At 42.2% G+C, this 14,925-nt stretch overlaps 1 protein-coding gene across 4 annotated transcripts in view; it reads left to right on the forward strand.

Annotated features, from left to right (window-relative positions):
• ltbp1 (latent transforming growth factor beta binding protein 1) overlaps nucleotides 1–14,925 on the forward strand; it is a 108,562-nt gene that overhangs the window by 62,474 nt on the left and 31,163 nt on the right. For 3 of the 4 annotated variants that reach the window (XM_074645673.1, XM_074645674.1, XM_074645675.1), the window contains exons 11-12: nucleotides 5,422–5,589; nucleotides 10,094–10,267. In XM_074645673.1, coding sequence (XP_074501774.1) covers nucleotides 5,422–5,589; nucleotides 10,094–10,267 — 342 coding nt within the window. The remainder of the gene's footprint in view (nucleotides 1–5,421; nucleotides 5,590–10,093; nucleotides 10,268–14,925) is intronic. The other variant, XM_074645676.1, reaches the window with a different exon arrangement.

Below are 14,925 nucleotides of genomic sequence, written 5' to 3' on the forward strand. Positions count from 1 at the left end.
GCTGCGCTCCCTTTTGGGGTAAAGAAACTCACTGTCACAGGAGAGAAAATTATGAAAAGCTGTTGTGTAGCAGGTTAACCGAGGCTTTCACACTGATTTCTGAGGCTCATACTATACGTGAATATTCACTGTCAGTGTGCTAAATCACTAAATGATGCTGGTGACAGTGACCAGCATGGCTAGCTACAGTAACGTTAGCTTTAGTGTGAGGCTGCTGCAGTAATACAGTCATACATTAATTGTCTCCAACTAAATCTCAGCCTATAGATCAAACAGTTGGCTATCAACAGACAACACTTAGCCTAACGGGATTCAATCAGATATGTAGAGATGTCTGGATAAGTATATCCTCCACTGTGTTGGATGGGGGAAGACTGAAGGGACATTATTCATTTATTAAGGTATTGCCAACGCTCAGGTTCAGGCACAAAATAATTTATTAGACATGTGTATAAAACAAACGTTTGTATAACAAGAGATGAATGCATACCGATTTGTCAAAATTACAATCCAAACATACGTCAGATTGCATTGGAGTCTATGGGATCTTTGGTTTTCTTTCCCCAAAAAGGGGGCGTGGCCTTGACTTTTTTGCAAAGTACCCGTATGTGCCGGTCTGACGTATATGGGCTTGATATTTAATATCACTTAATGACAGAAGACATGTGGAATATAAGTTTAATTTCCCCCCTCTGCCACCTGCTCCCAAGTGCAAGCATATAGCTGAGAGGAATGCTGCTAAAGCTGAAATGTGTGTTTGATGATTTGCATATAAAAACAGTTCATGGATGAAAGCATGGTGTTCACTATAATCAGATTCCCCCTCTAGCATGTACCGCAAGGCAGAACATATAACCAAACCCAACACCTCATGGCTCTTATATAAAAGGAGCACGGCAGGGAGGATGTGGGGAGAGAGGATGAGATGAAGTAGATCATTGGGGGAACAGAGAGGATGAAGTTAGAAAAGCATCAGTTTATACAGAAGTGATCAATCTTGAACATGATTGAACAGCAGTGTTAGTCTTCAATTTCCCCTTAGTCTTGACTAAGGAACCCTGGAACAGCAGTACTGCGAGTTGCGGGTTGGGGGGTAGGGCTGTGTCCTGGTTCTCTGGTTTTGTCTTATGACTAATAAAAGGCAAGTACCCGTTCATTGTGATTAATGATTTAATTTGAATGATGAATTAATTTAGGTCTTTTTATGTTCATTTAATGCAACAAACCCACAACTTTCAACCAGGAGGCCGGTGATCGACAACGGTGTTTTGTTTTGTAAGTTACGTTCGTGACGTTTGTCACATGTTTTGCAGTTGTTTTCCTTACTTATGTTACGTTGTTTCCGTACGTATGGTTTACATACTTATTTTATGCCCAACTATGACATTTTTCCTAAACCTAACTAAGTGGTTTTGTTGCCCCCTGCTGGTATTGCACGTTAATACACGTGTAATATTCACGCCTTGGCGAGGCAAAAATATGACACTGACACGCTATCCTCTGGTGGAAAGGCGGGTCTGTTACATGCTTTTGTGTGATATTGGGTTGGATGGAAGGGCGTTAGTCGAATAAATAATGATGCAGCGAATATTACATGACAGATAAGATGTTTGGTCCGATTACATTGCGATTTCATTACAGAAATGAAGCAGCAAAGGACTGTCTGCAAATCATCTCCTGCATAACTTTCCCCCAGAGCTGTCAAACACACCAGGTTTTTTTTCCCCTGACACGGGAACCTTACAGTATGCTCAGGTTTATTTGCCTCAACCCAGATGATGGAAAACGCACCTAACTTGCATTATACTTGTTGTGATATTTCTAACATTTACGTAAAATGCCTTTGATTCTATTCAATTACACTATGCAAAGTGATTGCAGTCAGTTCAAATAATCGCAATCAGGCAATTATGTAATAATTGCAACAGGCCTACTTATGACTTTTGATAATCATGATATATCACTGGTGGGGACAAAGTAAAACGGCCCAAATCTTTTGCCTGGAGTTCACCGTCTTGACACTGCTGACCTTTGAGAGAACGGAGAGCTGAAATGTTCGAAATAGAGGACGCTATCATAGCCTATTATCTGTGTTGCACCATCCATTCTTGTTTATGAATATAAATAAACTGTTCCAAAACGAAGCATGCAGTGAGCTGTTAGGGTTCTGCAGGCTCTTACTGAGGTTTGTGTGAACCAGCATGACTCCAACATGTCAACATGTAAACAACACCTTTTACCTTGCCGTGCCGTCCAGTGGAAAACCTTGCTGTGGCAGCACAACTTGAATGGTCACAGTTGGTCGTGGCTCAGCTGGGCATGAATATCTTTCCACTAGGGGCGTCACGATCGAAAATTGGCTTTCAATCTTGACCATCGAAATCAAAAGCAGGATCGACGATTATTTTTTTTTCTCCGCCTCCGCCCCCTCTCGTGCGTAGGAAGGAAATATAACAGCCATCTCGCTAATGGTTTGAACTGTAAACCAGCACGAAAATCACAATTACCAACATAAGCCACCGTGGCTAATCGAATCTTTTTCCCCGTTTACCTAAATCCTGATCAGAAATGGACTCCCTCATGATGAAAAGCATACCCATAGCATGATGCTGCAACCACCATGCTGTTTCTTGGCAAATGCAGTGCACGTTAAGCAGCATTAAGACCAAAGTGCTGACTTTTTGCCTCATCAAACCACAGAAACATCTTCCTCATGCTCTCACAGTCCTTTAAGTGCAGTTTGGCAAACTCCAGGTTGGCTGTCATCTGCCTTTTACTTAGCAGTGGCTCCATCTACTCACTCTGCCATAATCGCCAGACCGGCAGAGAGCTGCAGGGATAGTTTTCCTTCTGGCAGATTGTCCCATTACTGCAGACAAACTCTGCAGCGAGAAGCCATTGATTTCTTGGTTACCAGCCTGACCAAGGCTCTCCTTGCCCATTTACTCATTTTGGCCAGATGGCCTACTGTAAGGAAGAGTCTTGGTGGTTTCAGACTTCTTCTATTTCACAATAATGGGCTCTTGGGTACTATAAATGTTTTTATACCTTTCCCAAGGACTCTGCCTCGACACAACTCTGTTTTTGATCTGACATACACTGATTTGTGGGACATTATATAAATATGATATAAATGATGTGGACATATACCTTTCTAAGTCACAGTGGACTGTGTTCATGTATGGTGGCACCTCAAGGATGACCAAAGGAATCAGGAAGCATTAAAGGAATAGTTTTCTTCTGAGAGTAAGATGAGAACATGGACATCAGTTTCATCTTACTTAGTGTGTATTAAGTATGTAGCTGGAGCAAGTAGGCAATTAGCCTAGCTTAGCAGAAGGACCGGAAATAGGGGGAAACAGTTCTGACTCTATCCAAAGTTCAAAAATACTCTTACCAACACCTCTAAAGCTCACACAGCAATGTTAAAGCTACAATAGTTTTTTTAGGGGGAGTTAACATCCTCTAAGTATTTATTGGCGAACAACAGCTGGGACATCTCAAAGTCACTGTGTGGTCACAGTGAGGTTGCCATGTTTGGTACCATCCTGCCTATACAGTACAGACACCAAAACCTGAGCCCAATGACTGTATTTGACACCCTGGATACAATCGGAGACGCTTCACTGAAGTACACGGCGGATGTTTCATCAAGAAATAGTTCCAATGCACATAACTTCCCCAAAAGCCACCAAGGAATGGCAAAGGTCAGTTGGTGCTCCACCACTTTGAGCTTTTTTTATGCTTTTTGTTGTTGCAGTGATTCACACTTTTTGAAAAATATATTTTATTAACTGTTTTATACCGTCATTGACAGCTGACTCCTCACCCTTCTTAACCGGCCGGTGATCAATAACGGCTACAGTTTGGAATCATGTTTCTGCTATGGATTAGGAATTGTTCCTGTCCATATTTGCATGCCTTGGTAAGCCACAAACATCAGTCCAGTAGTATTCCTGATCTATTTTTCCATCAACACTGATGGATGTGATTGTGGCTCAGTGGGGCAGGGCATAGTGAGTGTGTGTGGTTGACCGAGAGAGAGAGAGAGAAAGAGAGAGACAGTGGCTGCACTCAGGGCAGACGTTCTTTTAATACATCCATGGGGCAGACAGGTGTTGGTGATCGAAGCAGAGGGAACAGTTAGCAGTGAAGTTGTCTAGTGGCGGTAAATGTACAGTGTAGGTTACAGTTGGCCCATGAATAAACACTGCGAAAATACACTCCTCAATACCCAAGAAGGTCTCGTGTCTTACTTCCCAGCTGCTGGGCAAAAGTGAAGGGAGAGTCTGAGATATTACAAACCAGTCTCTGGACAGACTCTGCTCTGCCTAGTTTGCAAAATGTAGATGCATATAACCTTGTGTTTACACACGTATTGTTGAAAAAATAGACTTGAAGTGGTTTCAGGTCGTGGTTATGCCCGTGGGACGCAGCTGAGACGCAGGCCTGCACAGACCCGGTGCAGACAGCTGCATATATTAAAATGAGAGCGTATCAGCTGCGTGACATGTGTGAGTGAAAAACACGTCTGATACGCTTGCGGCCAAGCCAGGGGGTTATACAGTTGTGATTTTTATTCGTTCAGTCAAACATTACAGTAGTGGTCATTGCAGACACACCTGGTGGAGATCTCCACTCTACTAATAACTTATACCATTAGGGTTGCATTCACTCCAGTTCCGGTGGTGTGGCGAAAACGCAAATCCTCCCATTCATTTTTAATGGGGGTAGCATGTTTGGGCTGCGGCGGCCGCAGAGGGAGTGCCGAAAAAATAGAAAAGTAGAAACAGAATCAACTTTTGGAGAAACACAACCTGAAGTCACGCTGCAGTGGCCAATCACGTAACCGGCGATCCAGAGCTGTACAACCAAGCCTTGAGGGAACAAAAGACGTTAATTGTTGCAGTCAATGGGCCATTAAAGTGACTCTCCCACACCGCCGCGCAACCCTGAGGCGAATCGCTGCAACGCCTGATCTGGTGTGAATGCAGCCTAAGACTTGAAAAACAAAAACTTAGCCAAACTATCCCGCATGCCTCCATCTGAGCCGGCACTTGACTTTGATAGCATGAAGCATTGGCATGAAAACTGTTTCTTTTCCTACAACATCAGTCATCAACTTCAGTGCTTTGAATGTGTTTCTGTGTTTGGCTTTAATTGTTTAAATGTAGTTGTTTGCGCCACCACAAAACGGTTGCCCGACCTCTCACTGTAAAATGTGTATTTTTCTCTATGCACTGGTGTTGCTTTAGAATTTATGTTTGTGGCAAAAGTTTATTCAGGTGAGAAGGGAAGGTTGCTTTGGTGAAGGGTACCTCTTTATTTCTCCACTCTCTGTTCTCTCTTCCCCCCCATGTATGTGTCTCCTACACTCTGGTGCACCACCACCCCCTCTCTTCCTCCTACGCTCCGCTTTAGCCAACACGCCTGCCGCCCAAGAGGAGAAGGGGGCTTGCTTCCGTTTGGTCAGCTCAGGGAGGCAGTGTTTGCACCCAGTGTCTACCCAGCTGAGCCAACAGCTCTGCTGCTGCAGTGTGGGTAAAGCCTGGGGCCCTCATTGTGACAAATGCCCCCCTCCAGGAACAGGTAAGGCCCCCCAGCCACGTCATCCATTTATCCTGTCTCAATGGGAACTAAAGGTCCAAAACTTTCTGCCCTTTATTTACAATTGTTTATAATATACAATATTAACACAACTCATTCGGACAGTGACAAGCGGTTGTTTCAGCACTCTAATAGTGCTAAATATCAGAGCACTATCATATATGACCACTAAGCAAGTAAAAATGCTGTACAACACAAATAACACAAACAGGATTCAACAGGCTTCCCCATATATTCCAGTCAAGCTGCTGGGAAAAAAACACACATGCCAAACAATGCACATTCAAATGCACAGCCAGGCCACTGAATCTGAACATCATTTACACCAGCAGCAATGTAACAAGCATAATCAATAGCTAATAAAGATACATGAAAACTCATTAAACTTACCAAAGCTGATCATCATTTCAAGACAAAGTCCATCCTCCTTTCTTTCTTTAAAAAGATTTCAAGGACACTGAAAAAGGCTTTGCCAGTAAATCCGCCACTAAATCTGTGAATTAAAAAACAACGAAGTAAAAGTCTAAACAAAAAAACTAAAGAACTACATCTAAAAAATCTGCAACGTCACAGAAGAAAGTTTAAATAAATCTCAGAACCTGAACTTGGATTAATGCTACATAATTTGCTAGCTAGCTAGTTTTGTTTTTATCACTGCAAATTTCCCCACTGTGGGACTAATAAAGGAATATCTTATCTTATCTTATCTTATCTTATCTTATCTTATCTTATCTTATCTTATCTTATCTTATCTTATCTTATCTTATCTTATCTTATTTCAGTTAACTGCTAACTGGCTCAAATCACGGCCTATGAAAATACTGACTAGGCAAGCCAGAAGGCTCTGGCGTGTCAACGGATACGCCTAATATGGCAAAGAATATGACAATCAACAACATCGTCCCAATTTGCTTCAACAGCAGAGGGATTCACTCGAAATTCTGAAGGCCTCAGAGTAGATTTTTCACCCGGAAACAGCACGGTTGGGTAATCTGATTGGATAAAAGCTCCAATTTATATGGGCTGCACTGGAAGCAGCGCAACTGAGGCAGAGAATTGCAAGGAAATGACATTAATAGACTGATGGGAACAAACTAAAATACATATAGCATTCATGAAAAAAAAAACAACATATATATATATATATATACTTCAACTTTTTTACATTCATCATATACATACAGGTACATACATACATGAGAATGTTACCTCTGCAATTAACCCATCCTAAGCATTGTAGGAGCAGTGAACTGCTGTAAAGCGCCCGGGGACCAACTTGGAGTTCAGTGTCTCGCTCAAGGACACTACGACAGACAGACAGTAGAAGCCAACAGTTGGAGCCAGGGATCGAACAGCCAACCGTGAGGTTAAAGGACGACCACTCTACCCTACTGAGCTACAGCCTACAGCCGCATATATATATTTGTGACATATACCTGTTGTGGTGCTTTTTACAATGCCCGATCAGAGGTTGTGTGCACCATCTCTGGGGAACTGCAGCCTCTTTCCCATGTCGATCCTCATCTCGCAGGACCTGGCTGTTTGCAACGGATTGGGCTTTGGTTTTTTGGTTGAGAAAAGCCTGGCTCCCTCCTTGATGAAGGTGATGGCCTTCCTCAAGTCTGTGTCGGCTGGCCTCTTCTTTCATCTCTCCCAGTGTGTCGGCAAGAGACAAAAGCACCTCCTTATGGCGCCACCTGCACCGTCCTTGAGCTTGAGATGTTTGTCCTGACAGTACGTGTGCCAGTGTCCCCTTTTGACCGCAGAGCTTGCAGCCATTCTTCAGTCTGTCCTGAGGATAATCCTCGCCCAAGTGACTTCGTTGTCCAGGGTTTCACATACCAGCTGGTTGTGAAGTGGGCTGATGTGAATCTGAGTTTGAACCCTCCTAGGTAGCTGGTGATCATGTCTCGAAAAGCCACTGGGATGTAGTAGTAGTCCAAGTCCTTATTGGGTGAGGTCACGTGGGTTTGACCCAGGTCTTTACCAGACAACTGTGAGGTTGCCTTTTTTCTGCTTGGCCTCTCAGATCAGTTGGTTGATCATTGCTGTATGTTCCAGACACCCTGAAAAGCCTGGGATACCACCCTTCTGGATGGATGTGTTGATGTAGTGGTGCTATACAAGGTCAGCCTTCTTGCAAGCACAGAGAGGAAAATCTTGCATTCCACATTCAGGTGGGAGATTGTCCTAAACCCGGCGATTGTGGAGGAACTCTCTTCCTTTGGAACAAAACATCCCTCTGCTAATTTCCAGCTTGATGGAATCATGCCTTTGGCCCAGATCTTTCTCATGATCTTCTCAACCTCGACCTGTCGACCTTATAAGGTATACCGCTTGAGCCTGGGGCAGCTGATGCTTTGGCTTTCTAGATGATGTCTGGATTTCCTGCCATGTAGGCTCCTTAATAATCAGCTCAGTTGATGGTGTTCCAGGTTTGCAAGGTTTCCGATGGGCTCCTAGTCCCTGGCACATACGGGGTCGCTGTGTGCATCCTGCAGGAACTCCTCTAACTATGGCTTCAAACTGGATAGAGACAGTTTTTTGTTGGCTGAGAACAGTCCTGGTTAAGCTGTATGTGTCTTTAACAAACTGTGCTCGCCTTTTCTCTTTCTTCCTTCTTTGCTGTCGAAGAAGATTGTACACTATGGCTGTAATGAGTTGATCTTTCTAACATTCCTACATTCAAATTCACATTTTTATCCTTAGACTTGCTTTTACCACCATCAAGTGAAGCTTTGTTTTCGACGAGGCTTTCCCTGCTTGGGCGGCTGTAGCTCAGTGGGTAGAGCGGGTCGTCCTTGTCTCCGACCACGAGTCTACCAGTTCCTACTGTCTGCATATTGAAGTGTCCTTGAGTGAGACACTGAACCCCTGCGCTTTACAACAGCCCACTGCTCTTAAGGATTGGTTAAATGCAGAGGTCAAATTTCATATATGATGACTGTAATATAGTTTAAAGACACTCCTTTTTTTCTGAATCTTTTGCGTGAAGCTTTTCATAGTTTTGTATGGAATAGCCTGCGCTGGTGCACTCCTCTGACCTGTAGCTCTGTATCGCTGCATGTGCTTCTGAAGATCTTGGGGAAGCAGCTTTGAGCTGAAGTCACTGTCACTGCTTTCAATTTCGGCTGGTATGAAAGACACCTTGTGTTGTGCCAGTGAAACATGTTAAAATCGGAATTGCAATGTATGTTTAGACAAGAGTAGAGATGGAGGAACACCAGAGCAATGATCTGACAGAGCTGTGAGGGGGCTGGTTGTGTCAGCAGTCACAGGTTACCACAGCAGTGGTGGGCAGGGTTGTGGTGGTGGTGGTGCCTTGGTTCCAATGCATTTTTGTAATTTTTTGAAGGGGCAGTGTTCAAGCTAAAACAGGGTGTTAAGTTGTTCTGCAGTGGAGACACAACAACAGCTGCAAGACCGTAGAAAACATTCAGTGCCAATTCTTAACATATTTTGTATATACAGAGAGCTCATGTCTGTTTGCAGAAAAAACGACTGATGTGCTTCTTTTTTTTGGACAATTTTTACAGTCAAATTCCTGTAACGGAAATCATAAGGGAATCATATTTACTGTATATACAAGGACAAATTTGCACAGAAAGTATTTTTAAATAGATATAATATGTTTACTTTCAAGCCAGTGTAATGCTTTTGGGTTGTCCGTCCGTCTGTCCTTACATCCATACCTCTGACCATCTCGTGACCGCGATATGTCAGGAACGCCTGGAGGGAATTTCATCAGCCACAGTTGTCTTCAACACTGAATGTCTCCAGTTATTTAAGACTTATCAGCTTCTCTTGGAAAAAAACTATGAGTTAATTCTCCATCATCTCTCAATGGGAATGGACTATTTTACTGTCATTGCATTGTGAATGTATCTATTTTTTGTGTTATGCATGTGTTATTGATAAATACTGGCAAAGTCGTTTAAATGAGGCTAAGAGATTTACCTCTGAATTATACTGGTGTAAGAGTGGAGAGGTAGAAAAGAAACAGCTTTGTTTGCTGCTTTGAAAAAGTTGGCAGATATATTTAAAATGTCGAGTGCAATCATGGAGACAAAACTGTGTCTTCATTTTGTCTCTTTATCAGGAATTTTTGGTAGAATTGTCTCATATTGCTATTGATATAAGCTGCAAAACACAATCTTAACATTGTGCATGTCACATTTTGTATACATATCTACCTTAAACCACAATTAGAGCCATTCAAATAATATTCCTAGAACATATGCTAGAGATTATATTCTACTTTGTGATGCTCAAATGATTGTTTACTAGTTAAAATTAGCATTGTCAGAATCCCTGCAGCATGTAGCTGTACAGAATATAATGTCAGAGATCATACAGTCTTTATGATAGATATACATTTACGTTAAACAATTAACAATATTGACATATTTACTATTGAAAAGAATGATTTTTTGCATTTCTTATTTTCACTTGTATGATAACACTTGTATTTTTTTTCATTATGTAGCTAAGTTCAAAGACATCTGTCCCGGTGGAATGGGCTACACTGTTCTACCAAATCCACCTGTCAATAAGCCGGTCACCGTTCACCAGGAGCCCATTGACCCCGTACTCCCCCAACCCCTGCCAACACCACAGAGACCAGTGGAAGCCTTTGGGAAACCAGAAGAGATTATACCAGGTGAGTCTCTACCATGTAATATTACCAGTGCATTAGGGGTGTAATGGTACACAAAATTCACGGATCGGTATGTACATCGATTTTGGGGTCACGGTTCGGTACATTTTTGGTACGACAGGGAAAACAAAGAAAATGCAGAAAATAAAACTTTTTTCATTTATCATTGGCCATAATTCTTACTGTAGCAGTTAAGGCACTCAAATACTGGCATATTGTCAATATGATGATGATAATAATGTTTAGTTTCATTTGATATGTGTAAATCATGACCCTCAGTTATGTGTGAATGCAGGTGCTCTATGCATTAGTGAGTGTGGTGGTGCTCATGGGGTGTTGCTCCGGGACGGGTGTGTGCGAGGTGGGGGGAGATCATCACAGTATACCCACTACAATAAACTAGATCACTGTTGTAGGGGGTGTTTGCCGCCTACTGAAGTCCTTCACCAACTCCTTTGTCTTACAAGTGTTAAAGTTTCAGTAGGCAACACGTTTTTGGCATCATTGTGCAAATAAATACATAATAACCTTTCAGCATATTGTAACTCAAGTGTTCTGAGATAAAACTAGACTTCTGCACCTCATCATGGCTCTGTATTCAGGCCTGTGACAGAAGACTTTGACCAATCACAGGCCATTTCAGAGAGAGTGTTCCTATTGGCTGTGCTCCGGCTAGTGGGCGGTGCTTGATAATTCCTCAACTATTTTAAAAATGGCTGCCACAAACTTTCTCATTTTACAGCTGAACAGTACACTACAAGATGTTTCTGAAAACATTTGAGGAGAGAAATAGGCATTACAGTAACAGAATATTGATTCATATTTGATTAGCGCTGCCTAGTTTGACCGTTTGATCGGAGTTTGCGAGTGATTAACAGCCGGCTCTCATAGACGGAAGCTGGACTTCAGACTCCAGATCAGCTCTGATTGTTTGTTTTCCTCTGGTCTGTGAAATCTTGCAGATGCCGTTAGGAGCACCTATCTGACGCGCGTCCCATGCGGGCAGTGTGTCCACTCTAACCTGTTAACATGGACGCCGAAATAAAAAACAACACGCCACGCGAGACTCACGCGAGCCTCAAGCGGGCAGTGTGTCCACCACTTTACGCAGCATGACACATTCCCACTTCCAGTGTAGGGACAGGAAGTTAAAAAAACAAAACAGAGGGGAAATTGGGGGGAATCACAATTTTCTAGGAGTCCAGTGTGACGTTTTCCAATTGCTTCGTGACTAGCAAAGATTTAGTTTTCAAATATATAAAACAGAGAAAAGCAGTTTCACTCTCATTAAGTCATGTAAGAGACACAAATTTGGTCAAATGCTAATTTCTGACAAGTACAGTGTGCAAGAAGGAAAAGAAAGAAGGATTTAAATAGTTTTTTGATTTTGTGTGACTAGCTCACATAAATTTGGTGTAGAAATACCTTACTACTAATAATTGATTATCAAAATTGTTTGTGATACGTTTTCTGTCGATTGATTGACAACAACAGTTTCCGTTGTGGGGCTCATTTAGGTGATTTGTTGCATTTGAGTAAGTGGATAGAGTCAGGCTAGTGTTCTATCTGTTCATATGTCCTGTTGAGTCAGAATCAGTTTTAACATGAATGTGACTGTTCTCAATGTACATGCACAGCTAGAAAGGTGCATTCAGTAGAATGCAGATCTCCACCAGGAGTGTTTGCAACGACCACTGCTGTAATGTTTAGTTGAATGAATACAACCCACTTCGGAGGTTGATCTGTGGAAACTCTTAAGAAATTTCCGAGGGATATTAGAATAGTAGGCTCATCCAATTCAAAATTCTCAACCAGTTTTACTGGACACCTCCTCAACTTCTAGACCAGGTCTTAAGGACCTAGTCTAGAAGAGCTGAGTGCATGAGGTGTCCAGGCCCAGACTCAAAGGGCACTTTATTTTATTTAGTGCCCGGTGATCCAAGACTTTTAGAAGTGGGTACACAGACGTATTACAGAAGGACCATTTTTATTTCAAACCAAAGCTGTATGTACTGGGTGATCCTGTAAAAGCTGACATCATGGTGGGTAGACAGGTTTTAATGAGGGGATGGAAGACACCAGGGAGTCCTGCCTTTCAGGACTGGTTTACTGAAATTTGTAAAGTAGCCTCTTAAGAGCATATATATATTGAAAAATGGAGAAAATACATTGTATATCTAAGTTTGGATCCTAGGCTCGTGCTGATAGCACAATAGGGATACACATCACTTGGTGGCATTCAAATATTACTAAAGACCTGCACCTTTTGGCATTTTTGTTTTATTTTTATTTTGTTAATTTCTTATGCAAACAAGTATGTGATGTTTGTTAGTCATGTTTATTTGTACTGTGTTAAATTTAAAAACTTTTATAAGATATCAATCATAAAAAAAACATTGCCAGATTGTCGGCCAGTTGATGGGTCTCCACAGTGTGGGGGATGTTCTCCTGAAGCTGGTGATGTCCTGCAGGCTACTCCGCACCAACGCAGAGTCTTTGGCTGAAAACCTATTATACTGTAGCTCCACTCTGCTACTCTGATCTACTTTGTCAATGTGTTCCTAGCCTGGTTGTACAGGAGCCTGTCTCCACTACTGTAGGCCTCCTCCTTAGGCTGACAGAGCTGAGTTTTTCTGTAAACCAGGGTGTATTGTTATTGTATGTGCAGAAGGTTTTAGTCGGCACACACATGTCCTCACAAAAACTGATGTATGATGTCACAGTGTCAGAGAGTTCATCCAAGTATGTGGCTGCGCCTCAAAAACATTCCAATTAGTGCAGTGAAAGCAGGCTTGTAACTCCAGCTTTGCCTCGATGGTCCATCTTTTCACAGTCATGACCACAGGCTTAGCAGATTTAAGTTTCTGCCTGTAAATCCGGAGAAGACGAACCAGACAATTATCAGATAGTCCCAAAGCTGCACGGGGCCCAGAGCGATAGGCGTCCTTTAATGTTGTGTAACATTGGTCTTAATATGTTTTGGTAGTTCTTTGCTGCGGTTTGCTCTCTTAAAGTCCCCAATAACAATGAGCAGGGAGTCTGGGTGTTTTTGCTCTACGTTAGTAATCTGTGTTGTAGTGCCTCACTAACACAGGCCTGATGTGGGATGTTAACACCGACCAGAATAAACGAGGAAAACTGTGGTGAATAAAACGGTTTCGAGTTAATCAAAAAAAGTTCCAAGTTAGGGCTGAACATTTTCTTCAACACTGTGACATCTGTACACCAACCTTTGTTTGTGTAAAAGCAGATTCCGCCGCCTCTTCACTTTCCCCGAAAGCTCTGTTATGTGGTCCGCTCGGAGGAGTTGGAAGCATGTCAGATGGAGTGAAGTGTGCGGGTTGTGCTCGCCAAGCCAGGTTTCAGTGAAGCACAGGGGGAGTGGATCTGCAAAAGTCCGTGTTTGCTCTGTTGAGAAGCAGTGGCTCCATCTTGTTGGCCAAAGAGTGGACATTCACCAGATATTTTGACGGGAGCGCAGTTCGAAATCCCCGCTGTCGCAGTTTCCCTCGTCTGCATCCCCCTGCTAAACCCACAGAGAGCTGCTGCTCCGCCAACTAAAAGCTCATTAAGACTTTCTGATTGGGAGAAGTATAACAAGTTTGTTGTCGGATGTTCAAGAGTTCCTCCCTGGTGAACGTGACCAGAGAAGGAGAAATACTTTAGCCATACTTTTATTCAGCACCTTTCTAAAAGCTCTGTGGATGTATTATTTTTTTTAAATGATTCGTCTACCTAAAAATGTTATCAATATAACCTTTAACTAATTGTCTGGTTAGCAAGGGAGCTAGCTCGCTTGCTCGAACAGGCAGTTTCAGGCAGAGGGTGAAAAGAGGTGCTGCAGAAAAGCCGCTATGAGAAAAGTAAAGTGTTTGAATATTAAAGCATGGAAACATGTTCGAGTAGAAAACCCAAAATACAAGTATACACCTGAAAATAAGCACAATAGGTCCTCTTTATGAAGCAAACACAGTAATGTCACCGCTATTAGAAAAATCTGTAATGTCGATATTCACTCAGTTGCCAGTTTATTTGGTACACCTAGCTAAAACTAATACGGTCTAATACAACAATACTGCCATAAATCCTCCCTCCATGAAGGTTTTAAGGTTCAGTTTTTTTGAGAAACTGTTTTAGAGAGGTGTTGATTCAACTCTATGATCATTTTGGAGGATGTTTGTTGTGCTGTTGAACTGTATTGTGTTACAGACGTAGGCAAAATTGTTGGTACTCTTCCGTTAAAGAAAGAAAACCCCACAATGGTCACTGAAATAACTTGAAACTGACAAAAGTAATAATAAATAAAAATTTACTGAAAATTAACTAATGAAAATCAGCTGTTGCTTTTGAATTGTGGTTCAACAGAATCATTTTAAAAAACAAACTGATGAAACTGGCCTAGACAAAAATGATGGTAGCCCTAGAAAAGATGTAAAATAATGTGACCATAGGGACATGTTAAACTAAGGTGTGTCCTGTAATTAGCATCACAGGTGTCTTCAAACTTGTAATCAGTCAGTCTGCCTATTTAAAGGGTGAAAAGTAGTCACTGTGCTGTTTGGTATCATGGTGTGTACCACACTGAACATGGACCACAGAAAGCTAAGGAGAGAGTTGTCTCAGGAGATGAGAAAGAAAATTATTGACAAGCATGTTAAAGG

Source organism: Sebastes fasciatus, chromosome 9 (assembly GCF_043250625.1).
Source record: "Sebastes fasciatus isolate fSebFas1 chromosome 9, fSebFas1.pri, whole genome shotgun sequence".
Classification (NCBI taxonomy): domain Eukaryota; kingdom Metazoa; phylum Chordata; class Actinopteri; order Perciformes; family Sebastidae; genus Sebastes; species Sebastes fasciatus.